Here is an 18,274-nt window from a genome sequence, read left to right as displayed (position 1 = left end):
TAAATTTTATTTATTTAATATATTTTTAATGCTGATTTTTTCCTTATAAGAGATAGAAGCCTTTAATTTTATTTTGAGTCCTCTAGTACACTGTTTATTTAGGTCTTGGCCCTTTGAAATGCTCCTGGTATTGTATTTGGTGTGTGCAAGTTTATCCTTTCATGTCCAGAAGTGTTAATCTGCACAGAGCCCCACTTTAAGCAGTTTCTTGCATTATGCATTATATATTTTCTTTCTAAGTTATGCCTTTTCAATCAGTACGTAACACCTCTTAATATTATCATTAATATTTAACCTGTTTTCATACAAAGCAGAGTTAGAGTCAAAGATTGACTTGTCTGGGAAGCAGTGATTTTTAAATTTTCTTTTTCTATGCAGAAGTGCTATAAATTAGGTACTAGTTGTGCATTCCTTATATTTTCAACAAAGGCTTGAACATATGCCAACTCCAGTGACAATGTTACACATGACCTGAGACCCGTTTGCCTGATGTTTTATGGCTTAATTTTGTTCTAAGCTCCGTTTACTCAACTTCCTATGTGTTTGTATTAACAACAGTGAAATTTAGGTACTATTACTGAGAGGATCTGGTTAGCTCAGAACCAGTTTGGTTAGAGCACACTGACCCGTGCAATGGATTTACTCCCACGCTATTTAACTTCTGTTTATTTCTTCTAAAACTAAAAAAAAAAAGAGATACTAACTTTCCCCTTGTGTGCTCATTAGAGAAGACTGGTATTAATTTCAGAGCAACAGTCAATCTGAAAAAAAAATGCTTTAAAAATATTTAAGTACTCGTTGTGAAAGTTTACACTCTGCCAGTGACATCAAAAGCAGGATAAAGCCTGCACAACTAGCTACATATCTGTTTAATCTTATTAGATGTTCTCCATCACCTAACATGCAAAGAAGTGTGAATTTTGCTACAGATGTGTTGTTATTGGTCTTATTGCATCAGCTGGATACCTAAGGAACTGAGACACTTTACAGTAAATATTAATCCTTTCAGAGCATCCAAATAATAAATTTACCATAAAGAGTTATCTGCTACTGGTATTGCTGACAAGGTAATCGTAGTACTTGTAAGCCTGTTCTTGGATACCTAGAGTAGGGATCAGAAAATTGTAAACAGATCTGAAATGAGGTTGGTAAATATTTTAAATCCCTTTGGTGATTAAAAAATGTCTTGAAGAGCCTATTAAACTCTTAAGCTGTGTTTGCATTACTCTTGCAAATAGACATTTTTGTTTGCTCTAAGTGACTTTTTGCAGTAAATAGTGAATTGTAAAGTTACAGAAACAGCAAGGTAAAGGGAGGCAAAAATTCCGATGTGTTTAATAATAATAAGGAATTTAAATGTTATTTAATCACTGATTTCCTATTGATACGATTGTTAAATATGTGTCAAAAGAAGCTGTATGACAGCTGATTGTTTTCCAAATTTTTCTCTAATCTGAAGAATTTTAGTTAAGAAAGAAATACAGTTCAATTTTGCCCTTCTATTCTTGTAGTTCAAAGGCCCCATATTGAGCTCCATCATTCTTTTGACTAAAATAGGATTGACCTGGCTTCTCCTGTACTTAGTATTGTCTGGTATTGGCTCTGGACCGTCTGGATTCAAGATTACAAATCTTGGGCATGGCCGAATGAGCTGTCAGCTCGAATGCTGAAAATGGCCAGTTTTGTTAAGTATTGTCAGGAATGAACACAAAGCAAGCACTTGTTTCTCATTGCAGGGTGTGCAGAGGCTGTCTGCTTATACTGGGAGGAATCAAGTTAGATGGCAGATTTTTCAGAGAGGAGTTCTGGGCTCAAATTAGTTTTTATGTGAGCTAGAATTAGAGTCCCATGATAGGAAAATACATTTGTTTTTTATCAATCAACCAGCAATCATATATCAGTCTAAATAAAGTCAAGTCTGTATATAGTAATGATGAATGTGTTGTGGGACAGACAGGGGATAATGGTATTCCACCATCTTGCAGTTACTGTTTCAGATCCAGATTCATTTATTTTAATCTCTGTATTTTATTTCAGAAGAAATAATGCAGGTGACAGGGAGAAGGCACTACAAGTTATGCTTCAAGTCCTGCAGACGTGTGATCACCCTGCTCCAGATATGTTTTGCTTATGTGGGAGGATCTACAAGGATATGTTTCTTGATTCTGACTGTAAAGATACCAATAGTCGAGATCATGCCATTGAATGGTAACAGAAAAAAAAAAAAATAGTATTTAAAAGCATTTTCAGACTTTTACTTCTGGTTATGAAAAGCAGGTCTGTAAGAATTAGAACATCAATTGTTCTACTTACCTCTTTTTTTTCAGAGTCCTGTTTGAGTAATTGGTTTACTGAGCACCAGATCTTTCGGATATGTTTCCTTGCTTCTCTTTATAGACGATCATGAATATAGAATGATACACTTAGTTTACTGGGGGGAACAATGAATCACCCACATCTTTGTAGAGAAAATATGCAAATAATCTGCTTCAAGGCCAAATTGAAATACAAGTGAGATCATGGGACTTACACTGGTCCTCTGTGCAAGGATGATTTCCACACTGGATCCCCAGGAAATGCAATGATCAACTGTATATAAAGAAAAATATTGATAAAATGCATTATGAATTTTCTTAAGACAGTAAGTCATGCACATGCACTCATTCTGTCACTGAGACACTGTTCACATAGGTACGTCTGTATAATCATATAAACTGCTGGGTACAATCATGTTAGCAATGTGGGCTTGTACTGTAGCTGTGAAATACTCCCCTCTCTCTCACTCTCTTTTTTCCCCCCAAATCACCTCAGCGTGGTTAGTGCAACATGGATGAGTAGCAGTGAATTTAGAAGCTTCAGAGGGATCTCTTCATCCTGCATGAACTAGTGGCATGCATTCAGCCTTTGCCAGCTCTGGCTCAGTTACCTCTAGTGACTGCGAAGCTTTAAAACAGAGGTCTTGGAGCCTTTTTTTTAAAACTTGAACTGAAGACTAATATTTTCATTGCTTTTCTCATATGAATAATATAATAAAATTAGGTTCTATTGCATTTAAGAGTTTTGGAGTAACCAGTTTGCTTTATTTTCACAAAACTACACAAGGTGGCAGGACATAAAACTAAGCAGAAGTTATTCTTTCTCACCATAAGACAATAAGCTACTTTCACTCAAGTGCTCTTTGCAATGAGTGCCACTAGTACCAACTAGTCATATAGTCCTTACGCTGAATTAATGGCTTAAAACACCTACCAAAATTTTGTAGTATTTCTGTTCTTCTGTACAGTGAGATGTGAGCTCTTAACTATTCTCTGCAGGTACCGCAAAGGATTTGAACTCCAGTCAACTCTGTATTCTGGAATTAATCTTGCAGTTTTGCTACTTGTTGCAGGACAACAGTTTGAAAGCTCAATGGAACTGAGAAAAATAGGTAAATATCCACACACAGTGCCACAGATAAGTTTTTTGCATCTCTCCCTATGAAGAAAACAAAATACTTATAGTGATGGATTGCATAGACAGAAAGGCGGTTCAGATGTTTAGCGGTGGGTCCTGGATGGCAGTGTGAAACACAGGGATCTTGAAGGACCATTTTTCTCCTTGTTGCCTTGGAGCAGTTTTCTAGTAGCTTGTCCAATCTAAAGGGTCCCAGAGATGGGAGAGGAATAAGGAAGGACCAACTTCAGCACTATTTGTAAACTGCCTTTACTGCACCACAGAGATTATCCCATTGCATAGCCAACAGGGGACAAAGATAGGAAGTGACAGTGCGGCCCAGCTCTCCTCAGGGATGCCAGGGAAGGATCCACAGGGTTTCTGTTGTCCCTGAATTAGATCCACAGGAAGTATCGCCTGGAAGGGTCTACTAGGACAGTAACTAGTTGTTTACTTAGATTCACATCTTCCATGTAGGTCCTAACTAGAACACAACACTGTATGTCTATAAAGAAATCATATGATAGAAACAGAGATATAGTTCTTCCTAGAAAGATAATAGTTGAAAATCATATTTGGAAGCAGATCCTTTCTGAAACACATACTTGAACCTTAAGGGGGAAGAATATGGTTTTAAATCATTCTCTCCAGACCTTACTCTGGGGTAGACTTGTGTAAGTCTCTAGCCATTGATCTTGTGCGGTAGATGCAGATCTTGAGGACACAGAGATGTGCAGCTTACACAGAGAAACAGGAGGCAGATAGCCCAGACAGATAGCACAAGAGGTTTCTCAACATTGTGTATGGTAGGAGTTCTGACTGTCTGAACTGTATTTGGGATGTTATTTGCAGACCCAGCCTTTGTGCTGGGTAGTGTTTTGGTTTTTTTTTCTGGGGAAAACTTGGTCGACTTTATTTTTATCACTAATGCTTAATCAAGTCTTATTAGTCTTTTACTGATAAACTTACCAGTAAAAAACACTTATTAGTGTTTTACTGATAGAAAAATATGGGTTTTAATTGAAATTTTACAGGTGTACGGTTAAACAGCTTATTGGGAAGAAAAGGAAGCCTAGAAAAAATGAACAATTACTGGGATGTGGGACAGTTCTTCAGTGTGAGCATGCTGGCTAATGATGTTGGTAAAGCGGTACAAGCAGCAGAGAAACTTTTTAAGCTGAAACCTCCGATGTGGTATGTGGTAGAAAGCTTTACCTCAAGTACCCTAACTGTGGGGAAATACACAAATTTTAAGAATCCTGTAATCACTTGGACAACTTACCTGGATTTTTTCCATCTTAGATTGTTTGTAACTCCCACTTAATACTCTGTTCTCTTATTTGGGGAATATAAGAAATTAAATTACCCATCATTGTTGGGTTTATATCCCACTGGAACACATCTTTTATAAGAAAGAATTTGGAAATTAATGACGATTCCTTGTGAAAAGATTGTGAAACCATTCTTCTCAGAGTTTAGCTAGCTGCTGCTTCCTTCGCCCACCATCTTCTACCTCATAATATCCAATCTATTCACCATGTAACTACTCACATAACTATACCCTTTTGCAAAAAGATATTGTTCATGAACATCCATATGAGCTAATGACCTAAGGTTTTGACTAAACTTGCTATTCTTTCCAGAAATGTGTAAAAATCAACACGATAATTTCCATTATGGTATCTTTAAAAGTATATTTGATTTTTCAGTTAATTTTTTGGATAAGTCAGTAAAGTGGTTTTAGAATCTGGTCAAATTTTGTTTTCTCTCTGTTAACTCACTAATTCAATACATTCTAGGTACTTGAAATCATTAGTTCAGAATCTGATGTTAATTCAGCGTTTCAAGAAACTCACGATAGAACATTCTCCTAGACAAGAAAGATTGACTTTCTGGCTAGATATAATTTTTGAGGCAACGAAAGAAACAACTAATGGACTGAGATTTCCAGTAAGATGTTATGTCCAAACAAGTTTTTTATGTCTTATGTTTCTGGATAGGATATAACAAGAATTGGAAGACTCTAAACACAATACTTACATACTTAACTGCCTGTAATTTCATTGCATGAACCGAAACCCTGTATTCTGCTAATCTTTGCTCTATAAAAAACATTTAACCCATGTCCCTAAAAGCATTCTAAGAAATACTTTTAAGTCTCCTACAACAGATTGTGATAATACTTTTTTGTTGTACATAGGAACACAACCTCTTCCTGCCCTGTCTTGCCCTTTTCTCTACCCCTGGAAATTTTTTAGGCCTTACTTTGACATTACCCATTGTCTATATCAGAACATCTGAATATATCATGTATTAGCTGATGGATTATTAAGGAAAAATGTTCACTCTTTTCAGGTTTTGGTGATAGAACCAACTAAAGTCTACCAGCCTGCATATGTTTCAATCAACAATGAAGCAGACGAGAGATCTCTGTCTTTGTGGCATGTGTCTCCCACTGAAATGGTAAAACTACCAACACGTGTGTTTCATGTATTCTGATTCATTGAGCTTAAAGTCACTTTTTTGCATGTGAGGAAAGCACAAGCATCAATATCTCTTTTGTGCAGTTATGAAAGTTGACTTTTTTCAGAGAAAGCAAAAGGAGACACTATGATTAGAACTCAAGTGGTTTTGACCTCTAGTTCAGATTTCACTTGCCTTGACTGTGTCTCTTAGAAGCGCTTGGGTTATTTGGTCTGCTTATAATATTTCTCATTAGATTTGTGTGATTTTTATTAAGATGCAGCTCAAAACTAGATAAAAAAATAAAGATAAAGCCCAGTATTGTGTTTAATGTTTTAGATATTTTAAAAATTTACGATTATAAGATTAGACGTAAGATTAAATATTTGGTGTCTTGGATTATTGGATAAAGCACATGAGATTGGGAACAGGGTAGGCACAGTTACCGACAGTGTAATCTCCTAAAAGTGAGAAGTAATTTCAGTTTCACATTGAAAGACTTGAAATCTGGAATGTATTTCACCAACCCTCCTTAATATCAGAACAATGTAGGTGGGGAATACGCTAAAAACGTAGAGAGGCAAAGTGGAAAAGAATTATGTTAGAGCAAGAGAATACCACATAATTACCTGGATCTGTGAACTTCTTTTCCAGTACACTGTTCTACTTCACTACTTCAAGTGAATGTGTCTGACACAACTTTGCTTTATGAAACAAATTCTTGGTGGATATGTGGCACTGATAAATAAGATCCAGGTATTAGCTAGAGATTTATGGAAGACTATGGTCCTAGGCCCAGGCTATCCTTCCTCTGTTTTGCCTCTGGTGTGCTCCCTGGGCCAAAGCTGTTGGCTCAGTACCTCTTAGGAAGATGCATGAAGTTTCCTTTCCTATTGAACCTATATAAGAGCAGGGTATAGTCTGCTCCATGTTTAATACAAAACGTTGATGCACTGAGTGAAAACATAATGCTTGGTAAATTGTACTTCAAAATTTATTCTTCAAATTTAATTTTACATGACGAAATGTGGCCTTTACTTCTACCCTGTGCCATTTATATTCATTTTACCTCAAGTGAGTAAACCAGCAATGTATGGCCTTTCCTTACCTACACATCAATTTTTATTTGAAATTTGAGGGGGAAAGAAAGGAAAAGAAACAAGTTGGAAAAACTTTATTTTGCTTACCATACTGTGTCTTTGTTTTAAATAGTAAGTCAAGATTAAACTGTGGTTGATTATAGCTTTTTGTTCTTTACAGAAGCAGATTCATGAATGGAATTTTACAGCTGCTTCTGTTAGGGGAATAAGGTTGGTATGTCAGAAAACAGTTAAGTGGGGGTTTTTTGTTTATGTGTTATGTTTCCCTTAAGTGGGAAATCTAGATTCTGCATTAAATCTCTGCTTTGTGTTGCCTATTATAGAAGCTTGTTCTGTCCAACCTGCCTTGAAATGTCAACACAGAAGAGTATGCCTTTGCATGCATGGGCAGAGCTGTACATTTGTCATAGGAATACTCATCTAAGGAGCGGGCTGTGGTTATGTGTATTCTCTGGTAGACTTCCATGTTTTCAATTGTGTATCTGCTTTTTATATATTTTTCTAAATTTTTCAGTGGAGTTATTGCCATCACTGCATTAAAAAACATGGAGGGCAGAAGGAAGGAAGAGCCCATAGCTTTTCTTGCTTCTTTCCATAAGTGTCTGTTTTCCTTTAAGAAAAGGAAGCCATGCTATCTATTTTCTGTTTGGAATTCAGAAATGTTTCTGATGTGGCTCTATCTAAAAGCCTGCTAGCTAAAACTTGGATTATTAGAAAAATCTTAAATGAGGTATGGACATAGTTTGTGCTAAGGAAAGAATTCTTGAGCTGTAAGGAGACTACAGGTGAAGTTTCTCAAGGACTAGCCTTTACACAGTTAAAGTAGTTCCATTTTGTGATGCCTAGATTAATGGAAACATTAGTCTCAAGTAAATGGATGTACATATTAGTACAAAAGAAGACCAGATATTATATAGAAAGAACAAGATTGTTCTGAGAACTGAAAGGATAGAAAACAATCGCATTTGATATTAACAACTGCAAAATACATTACTACATTTAGAAGCTAGCTTATATATCTTAAGTTGGGCTACTTTGGTGCCAGAAAGGTGGGAGACAGAGAAAGAGGAGAGAAACCAAAATGAAACCTATCTGTACAGCCTGGCAGTGTGCCTATGGCATTCTTGCTCTCTGTTTGCATTATGCAGGCTGTGGGAAGAACCAGAGGAGCCGTAAACACAGGGAATGTGAGGTGGGCCTTTGCCTTCTCCCTGAGTTGGTGGATTAGGCCTTTCTAGGGATGAAAATGGCTGTTGGCTGGGGCCACTTTCTGATTTAAGTGCAAGCATAAATTCAGATACCTAATGAGTTCTGTAGTTCTCAGCACAGGGTTTCTGGGCCATGATTTTGACCATAGGCACCTAAATTTTAGGTCCCAAGTTTGTCTTCTCTGAACTTGTATAATTTGCTTAACCAAATAAGATCAGTGAAAAAATATTTCTCTGAATAAGATCAGTGATAATTTCTATGAAAGCCTACAGTTGTGGGTTTGGAAATAGATTCTACCATGACTTCGGTATTTTCTTCTAAAAGAAGCAGGTTTTAGTTTAAATGAATTCAGTGTGATATTTTATTTTACTGCTTCAGTGCAATGTGAGTGGATGTGAAGTTGTCATTACTGAAGTCTGTGGAGCTGGTTGAGCATAACTTAGCATAGTGTTTCTGAAACATATTAATTACCTTCATTCAACACATTGCACAGAAATTAATCTTTGAGAAAGATAACTTTTAATTAAATAGAAGCAAGCAATTAATTTTCTTTGATTCTTAACCACTGCTGGGAATTACAAAGCCCAAAGAGGCAATATTTTTAAACTTAGTGGAATTAGATGTTTGTTTTATATGTGATGATTTAGAATTTCTATACTTTTGAAATTTTTTTAGTAAAAAAAAATTAGTGCTCTCAGTCAATTTATACTCTGTCAAAACCCTTAAATAGTACTTATGCTAAGAAGTTATATATATAGCATCTTATATATCATGTGTTACACTGTTTATAATACAGTATTGTTATTTAGATACTGTCTTCTCTATCCTATATTTGCCTTTGGAAGAATCATCTTGCTTTGTCTCATAGTTCTCATGTCAGGTTAATCTACCTTGCTACATTAGGAATTGCTATACCAGAACTAAGCTACAGATTGGCATAGTGTATTTTCACATATTTCTGAAAATCTTTCTGGCAAAATTCTAATTTTTTGGAACATTTGTCCATGTAGCCCTTAATGATGCTACATCAAGTTGATTTTACAACATTCTGCAACTTTACTGTAGTCTACAGTTGTGTATTTTAACTAGAGGCTAAGTAAAATCTTAATAGTTTGACTAAACAGATAGGGCCAAGAATCTAATCAATTTCATTAATTTAATGCACAAAAATAATGACAGTACCTTAACAAGCATGATGACTTGGCATCATTGTAGAATAATACTGAAGTACATGTGTTTGGAATTATAAGAGATTAATTTCTTTTACTTTCATATTGATACTATGTTTTATGGCCTCTTCAATTTTTGATTCAGCGCATTTAGATGGGATAGATATATGACACTGACATGACACAGTTTGAAATAAATAACCACTTTGTCAGAATTATTGCTGCAGTTTGGAGTAAGTATTGGTCATTCTGAAACTTTTTTTTCAGTATTAAGGCCATAAAAAGTATATACTGTGAAGGATCTGCTACACTGTAGGAGTTTCCCAGTTCAGTTTTGCTGTAAGACTAATGGAATTGTAAAAACCAGATGTACTTGTCAGGCTTAAAAAGAAGGCTTTCCTGATAGCTAGATTAGTGTCAAAGCAACTCAGTTTCCATTGAGGTGTCGTCAAATACCGAGAAATCTGATGGAACTGTGTAAGAATGGAAGGGGAGGCGAACAACCATCAAACCTCAAAGTGTTTCAGATAAATGAGTATTTTGCCAAAGTAAGCAGTAGTATAATCATTTATCAAACTGGAGATAGGATTATAGAATATTTAAATAAACTCAAAGCTTCTAGTTTTAAGGAAAATAAATATAATTGCATACTGCCTCTCTGAGGTAATTAACTGTGAAAAAGGTTTGCTAAGTGTTCATAATTTAAAAAAAAATAACCTCTTCTTGCTCTATTTCTTCTAATAGTTATATCCAAAGTAATCTTTTCTCAATGTGAATTTTACAGCATTTCCAAGTTTGATGAACGATGTTGTTTTCTTTATGTCCATGACAATTCAGATGACTTTCAAATCTACTTTTCTACAGAAAACCAATGCAGTAGGTGAGTTCAGTTTATGTGGGTATTGCACGTGAGATCTATGTCCCAAACAGAATTGACTTAATGAAAAGTGAAAGCTGACATGTTTTTTTGAGAAACTATTTATTTATTGCTTCTCTTCTTTTTTCTCGATGAAGAAGCAATGAGCTAAACTCAGCGATATTTCAGGTGATGAGAGCATTGTCCCATCACACTTGTTGGCTTGTTCTGATTAGTTTACCTACAAGTCATTAGGTCTGAGAAAAGGCTTAAGTAGCATATTCTAATTTATAACTGTTATCTTCTTTTTCTGTGTCTTGGCCATGACGTGTAAGGTACTATATTGGTTTAGATTCCCTTATGTACCTGTTCAGTTTGATTTAAGTAAGAGCAACTAGGTGTAATAGAAATTTCTAGCTTATATGGTGTCACAGCTATATGTTACTGTCTGCGCCTGTATTCAAATACTTCCTGATGATATCTTGTCTCTAAACAGTAAGCATGCTAACTGAGTTTCAGGCTGAAATCTTTACAGACCAAATACCTGGGGACAGATATTTGGCATATAAACCTGAATGAAGTAGGAGTCATTTGTTAATGCACTTAATATTAGGGGTTGGATGGTATATTTATTTTTCTTGCAATAATTATTATTTATGTATTACATGAAGTAAAATCAGGTTTAAGAAAATTATTAGCTATGCAGAGTGCAATGCATAAAAGATAGGAAACACCAAAATTAATGTTACCTGCTCAGCCTTAATTTGGCATCGCAATTTATGTTATGAAACATGGTCACATTTTTTATGCTTATTCAGTGCACAACAGGAGTCCATTCAAGAGATGTGAATATTGCATAATAATTTTTACTAATTGTTAACCATTTGTTATGGAATTTGGAAAAAAGTTAGTGGCTCAGGCAGGGGACTACATGAAAAGATGGTCTTGTACTTAGGGATCTCTATCCTATCCCCTCGATCAAGTTAGTCAAAATTCTGTTCTTCAAAACATTTAAAATATAGCAAAAATATTGCTTTTATATTCCTGGCTTTCTGGATGCCTGACTAGAAACCACAAAATCTGATTTTCAGAAATACTGAGTAATCACTCTTACAACCAAAGTCCATAGGAATGTTTAAATTAAACCGAAGGTAATAAAATTCTCAGCACTACACAGAAGGAGAACTACCCAATATGATGTCGATGTCACAAATTTAGCACTACTGAATTGAACCATTGAAATTCAATACTTAATTTTTTAATATCTCAAATTTTTCTCTAACTATATTTGTAAAGACAAAGACATACTAAGCACTTGCCATCAAAGTGTACAGCAAAAATATCTGAGCTTGATCTACCAAGATTTTACTATGCAATTACAATAACAAGCAAGAATTGGGCTCTGCTATAGCAAATAAAATAATTTTATAAATAATTAGGCTTTTCAGTGTGTGTTTAATGTTCTTCGTCACTTAAAATAGGATAAATATGGAGAAAGTAAGTAACAAAAGAAACCTATGAACATGCTAGTCAGCTTGTTGGCTTGAAAGCAAAGCCCACCTTGCAAAGAATTTGTTTAATCTCCTTCTAAAAGGATATTTTTCTTTGATCCTGTGCTATTTATTGCTTCTTTAGATTCTGTGGGTTGGTGAAAGAAATTTTGTCTGATGCAGTTGGCAGTACTTTGGAACTAGAAGGAGAAATAGATGGTGACACACTAGAGGTATGTCAAGGATGAAAGATCCAAGAACTCTGAAACCTGTTCTCTGTCTTCCCTGCACTTTCATATCAGCATACTAGAAAGATAATAAATAGCATTTAAACTCTTTAATTGTATATGAAATTTCAACTCTTACAAAACAATTTATATACAAGAGTTGCATTCATCTGAAAAAAATACATTTTTAATGAAGTGAGCCTGTTACTACTGTAAACTGCATAAATCCCTAATGAAGGGTGTTACTGATCTTGTTTTATGTTGCAAACGATCTGTGTATGAGAATCATCTGATATCAGCTGTCTTAAGTGGATAAAAAAGATAAGAAACTAAATAAATTATAGGAAAAAGTCCTTTAGCAAAGGTACCTCATTTTTTCTAGCTGTTGTCTGATACTATTACTATTCCATGTAATTTCATTTGACTTTTTTCATCAGACTTTTTCTGTCACAGGGATTTGCAGATATTTAGGATCAGATTAATCCATTGTGCTTTTGACTTATCACTGAAACATCCATGTTAGGAACCTCATAGCTGTAGGCTTTCTTTGTAATCGGTACAGAAGATAAAGAAAGATTTGAAAAGGTTTATTCACATTTTACGTGGGCTTGAGTTATGGTAGGTGAATCCATATCTTCCTAAGACACACTGCCTCATAGGAAATGTCCAGATTTGTAGCACTAAGTACAAATCCTGTGTTTCTATTAGTTTTGAAATCTGAAGAGCCATCATAAAAAGTATGTTGTAACTTTTATTTGTGCTCAAGCAAATTCAGCCAATCTGATTAATGAGTGTAAAAGCTCTACTGTCATTTGTTTGAGTTGGGTATCCTCCTGATTGTGTCTGTACAGCAGTTCTTTTAGGCTTATGATTTGGAGCTGCTCTTTATGATAGTGAACCTTTTGTAGTACCTGAGGCTTCAGAAGAGGATTAAGACAGTAGAAAACCCTCTAATGTAATTGCATATGGTGAGGAAGATGAGTTTGAACTGAAGTTTGTGCACTGTGACCACAGAATTCTCTCCTCAAGTGAAAAGGATGAGATATGCATGTCTATTAAGCCCATCTTAATACATACATCTGTGGTCTCAGCCTAGGATCGGGGCTTTGCCTTGGCAAAGACAGAGTATTATCTATAGCTGCAGATTTTGCACTGCATACTTATGTACTTAGCTAATAGCAGGACAATCTCCAAACAACACAGTCTATTCAAGTGTATAATAGTCTCTCAAAGGAAGTTAGCTCACTGTGGCATGAGCCTTTTAAAAACTGAACTGGAAGAATCACAGCAGGAACCAATCCTTCATGAATCAATGACGTATAGAGACATGACTGCAGAAAATTCTTTTAAATCTTTAAGCTATATCATTCTATGTATCTTGAAGTTTTCATAATTATCACCTTGTACTTACTGTCTCAGTTCAGGACATTAAAACAGAAATTAAGCTACAGAAGGAGAGGATTAATTTGTTTAGCTTGTAAATGAACTAAGACATTTACAGTCTTTCTGCAGCCTGAGATCTTACATTTAAGAAGAGACAACATGGAAAATGCAGCTTTGTATGGTCTTGATGGGTTTGACAAGCACAGAGAAAACAGAAGTTCTTACCATTAATGAAACAACTGTTTATATTTGGGGAAGAGTAAGAAATAACATTGAGTGCAGTTTGGGGAGAGAAAATATAATTTCAGTCAGAATTCATATGAGAATGTTGTCCCAAGGAGTTACGCAGTTTGGATTGCAGTATTCTTTGGAAGCAGCTACAGTTTAGTTCGACAGCTGACTAGGTTTTGGAAGGAGATTGAGTTTGGCAGTTCTTTCTACCTTAGGGTATTTGCGTCTGGATATTGATGTTGAAGAAGTTCCTGTCATTTGAAGAGTACCTGCTATACCCCAAATAGGGTATCTTAGAGATCTGACTCTGCTCTACCACATTCATACAGAAGGTCAGCTACAAACACTTGTTTACTCATACCTAATGGTTGAACTGCACATCTAGTGGATCACATATTCAGACATTTGGCAACCAGCAGGGATTTATTCAGTCTTTGTAGCTGTTGGAAAGAGAGGCAGCAAATGTTAAGTGGCATCAAGCATATATGAGTCTATTAAACTATCTACTGACTAGCACTGAACTATAAATCTCAATGATTTTCATGTGTCATAGGACCCAGACTAATGAACATAGGTTTCTCCACAGTAATTATAGAGCTGGCTTAGGACCAGTCTGTTGCAGATAGGGTTGCTGTCAATCTTAAATTCTGCAATGTGACTGCTGTCCTTTTTCTGCAGTTTTATCTCATGTGGTAGCTGTGAAAGCTGGATATGTTCCCACCAAAGAACCTGACAAGTTTTACATATGGCATTTTGGGTTAGTTATGCCTATCATATAACAAGATTATGTTATGAACCGTGAAGTGCTGAAACATGGAAAATGAAACTATATTAAAGCTGTGCTAACTCAAGTTTAGCTCCGCTGAGCAGAATATGCTGTTAGGATAAACTACAGACGATTTTTCTTTAGCACGTCCTATACAGCAGCATGAAACTTGCCATCTTTGCTGAGGTGAAGAGGAGGGGAATGTCAGTGGCACATGGACATTGCAATACCAGAGCTGCAGTATGAACTGGGAAGACGCTTCAAAGAAATAGATCTCAAGGCTACATTCTGTATGAGTGTCTTATTGGATGAAGCAGAACAAGTAGTCATTGACAGAAATGTCAACAGTTATGGCCATTGTAAAAAGGTTTGGATTTTGTTGTTTGGAATTTTTTTTAATAGAGAGTTCATATGAAGCCACAGAGAATACTCTACAGTTTTCTCATATGGGACATCCTCTTGGATTTGGGAAGATATTAGGGGATATCTGTGTACTTCTGATAATATTGGAGGCTATGAAACTGTCCAATTCCTTTCTTAACTGTCTTCAAAAGTGTTTTTTGCAATATCTTCCTTGATTTGAATCAGGGGTGTGCTGCTTAAACCCAACTTTTTTAAGAAATTTGGTTTTATTTAGTGTCTGGGATGTACATTCATTAAGCATCATTCATCAATAGGCTTTTTCACTGACATTTATAGTAGGAGAGCTCTGTGATAAGATCACCATATGGGACGAGACTATAAGGTGGTGTAAATTAGTGTAGCTTTACCGAAGCCAGTGAACCAGCAGTGACTTATTCAGCAGGCAATATGACACAGAGTGTTTCAGCAGCAGTGGAAACAACCACCTCAAATTATTTAATCATCCTTGGAGAAGATGAGCATTTTTTCTGCCTTTTGGAAAAGCTTATAATCAGGGAAATATGGCAGAAATTAACTTTGCTGGGGCTAAGCTCAAATGAGAGTTTAGGGTCTTAAAACTGTCCACCCACTGTGATGAGAATGTCACTTTTATCTATTTATTAAACCATTGGTTTCAAATTCATACATTATGTTCCATACATTTACATATTCTGAAGGCTCTGTCAGCAATTCTTAAGCTGAATGCGCTCTTTTGACAGCACTGTTTCATTGAATTTGGTTTAATGCTGTTCCTTGTTTGGGTGAATGCATTTCAAAGTTGGTTAGGGAAGATTGTTTTGGAAAGCAAGTAACACAGAAATTTTACAAGTTGTATAATGCACCAAACTGGTAGGTAACGTGCTGTGTGACAGCTGTACTGCAGCAACTACTAGATGCTGTGCTCACTCAGTATAGTACATAACTGTTAAAGCTCTCTGTAATGTCAAATGTTAATCATAATAATTTATGTGCTGCTTTGTTTATCTTTTCTGCTTTCAGTATGAATATGATTATGATGAGAATGGTGACAGGGTTGTTCTAGGGAAAGGTACTTATGGAATAGTTTATGCTGGAAGAGACCTTAGCAATCAGGTCCGAATAGCCATCAAAGAAATACCTGAGAGAGACAGCAGGTAAGACCTAGTTTATTGTTCTATATAGATTGCTAATGAAACTGCAGTTGTTTGCTGAAAACTTTGCTCTTCTTATTATGTATTTCTGTGTGGTTAGTTTATAAATCTCAGTATATTAGAATTAAATTATTATTTCCTCCTAGTATTCAACAGTATCTTTCTGAGAGTAAGGACTTTTTATTTTTTGGAAAATATATGATCTATGCCATAAATAATACAGTTTGATAATCTATATGTCTATCATAAATTCTAGAATAAGACATATTATAGGGTTTAAGTTGCAGTTGTAGCTCATTTGTATTCTTTTGGAAGAGGGGGAAAAACATAAAAGGAATTTCAGAGGCAAAGACAGTACTATGTAAAGATACAGAAAAACGGCATGTATAAGTTCTTCTGAGATCTTCCTCTGTACTTTTTCTGAATAGGCAGCCAGTCACACTGCATTTTGAAGGTCATGGACAAGATCTTTGCTGAGAATAGGATCAATATTCCTAAAATCCACTCTGTTTGCAAACTATTTAAGCGTAGTTTAGAAACTTTTACTGCATGATGAGATACTCCTTGATTTTTATTTATTTTTTTTTCAATAGGTATTCTCAACCTCTACATGAAGAGATAGCACTGCATAAATATTTAAAGCATCGAAACATTGTCCAGTATCTTGGATCTGTTTCAGAAGATGGATACATTAAGATTTTTATGGAGCAGGTACCAGGAGGTTTGTATCATTCTGAGCTTAGTCTCTCAAAGTAATCAAAAGCAGTTGAGACTCTAAACTTAATAAAAGCCGGTAGATGTTCATTTAATATGTTTGTGCACTGCGTATGGCTTTTCTGTTGCGGCATTAACTACAGGTGGCATTCTTCTCATATAAAGAATAGATTTGAAGTGTACAGGTCCCAGTACCCTCTCCCCTTTCTGTAATACTTATAAAACTAGAGAAAAGTCATTAAAAGTATTCAATGTCAAATACTCATGTGTTATAAAATACTGGAGTTAGAACTGTATAGTCCATTTAGCATCAAATACTCATGTGCTATAAAATACTGGAGTTAGAACTGTATAGTCCATTTAGCCTGAGCATCTGAATGATGACTGGAGCTTTTAGGATAAATTTCTGTTGAGCCATTACACTGAGTGAGCAATTAAGTACTATTTTGTAACTGCTATATATAAAGCACTGCTGTTTCCTAGATAGATTAGAAATAAAAGTTATATGCTTCCCTTGCTCATAATTTGCAGTTTTGCTTCTCTAGCCTTCTCTACATTTTAAGATGTTAAGTCCCTCTATATCCTCTCTAGGTTATATTTCCATCTCCCTTTTGCTATTTGCTTTTCATTGTCAAGGATGTGTCAGAATGAGTGTTAAATTCTTGTATGAATATAATTTGCAAAATAAAAACAGAAATAAGAAAACCAGGAAAAAAAAAAAATTCAGGTTTTTTAGGGAGTGTCCAGACACAAACATTCTAAGTGTAATTAAATACATCTGGGGCATTCAACATAGGGAAGTTGTTTAATTTTTTTTATTCCTGTGACCTTATCACCTGAAAGCTGAGACACTCTGACGTGTGTGATGCATGCAGATGTGATGAGTTTATACCAAAACTTCCACTTGTTTTCCTGCACTTGTTAAAAGTATCAGCTGGTGGTGTTTACATAGGTTTTTTTTTCCTATTCATATATGCACAGTAGAGTGTGCTGTGATTAGTTGCTAATGCCAAGATATTATTGAACCAATTCAGATATTTTAAACTCTGCAGCCAGTCTTAAAAAGGAACCAGCTGTTCAGATTATGCAAGATTCTCTGAGGAAACTTCACTTTAGAAAGCTGTTGTTCTGGACTGAAAAATCCCTTTAGCTGAATTTGTCTGGCATTAAGTAGGCCCACTGCACTGGGTGGATAACCTATCTCCTACTCTGAACTTCCATTACTCCGTTTCTTTCAGGATCTTGCTCTCATCTGCCTCTGAATATTTCCAGAAGCTAATCCCAAATTTGCAAATAAAAGACTCTTTCTTTTTTTTCTTCCCCCCTCCCCGTCTCAGTTAAATCATCTTCTCTTTGCCCAAACATGTGGTTCATGAAGTAGAGTGTATAACATCATATGGTGTTACCTTTAGTCTTTATTTCATTAAGGGCTAAAAGTTTGCTAGTCCTAGTCTCGATAGTTGTTAGACTGAAGTGAGGGAGATGCATCCCTCCCTGACATAACATTTATTCCTGTCATGGAGGTGGAAGCTGAGCTGACAAGAAAGAAATAACCAGTCAAGAGCAGCGGTGAATTATTTGCTTTGAGGGTTCTAGGAAGAATTTGGCTTAGTTATAGGTACTGCATTTCTCTTGCATTAGGATATTGAGCAAAGACTTAATCCAGACTCAAATGTTTCCTGTTAATTTGGGGATTTTGCTA

The 18,274-nt window shown here is 35.6% G+C and overlaps 1 protein-coding gene across 1 annotated transcript in view; it reads left to right on the top strand.

Annotated features, from left to right (window-relative positions):
• MAP3K15 (mitogen-activated protein kinase kinase kinase 15) overlaps positions 1-18,274 on the top strand; it is a 91,012-nt gene that overhangs the window by 54,843 nt on the left and 17,895 nt on the right. The window contains exons 7-16 of the mRNA XM_033010022.2: positions 2,038-2,208; positions 3,315-3,427; positions 4,467-4,626; positions 5,232-5,382; positions 5,788-5,895; positions 7,156-7,205; positions 10,158-10,253; positions 11,865-11,952; positions 15,728-15,861; positions 16,452-16,579. Coding sequence (XP_032865913.2) covers positions 2,038-2,208; positions 3,315-3,427; positions 4,467-4,626; positions 5,232-5,382; positions 5,788-5,895; positions 7,156-7,205; positions 10,158-10,253; positions 11,865-11,952; positions 15,728-15,861; positions 16,452-16,579 — 1,199 coding nt within the window. The remainder of the gene's footprint in view (positions 1-2,037; positions 2,209-3,314; positions 3,428-4,466; positions 4,627-5,231; positions 5,383-5,787; positions 5,896-7,155; positions 7,206-10,157; positions 10,254-11,864; positions 11,953-15,727; positions 15,862-16,451; positions 16,580-18,274) is intronic.

The sequence above is a fragment of the Tyto alba genome, unplaced genomic scaffold (genome assembly GCF_018691265.1).
Source record: "Tyto alba isolate M040663 unplaced genomic scaffold, T.alba_DEE_v4.0 Super-Scaffold_14, whole genome shotgun sequence".
NCBI lineage: Eukaryota > Metazoa > Chordata > Aves > Strigiformes > Tytonidae > Tyto > Tyto alba.
The sequence above is the reverse complement of the archived record's forward strand: the minus strand, read 5'-3'. Positions and strand labels throughout refer to the sequence as shown.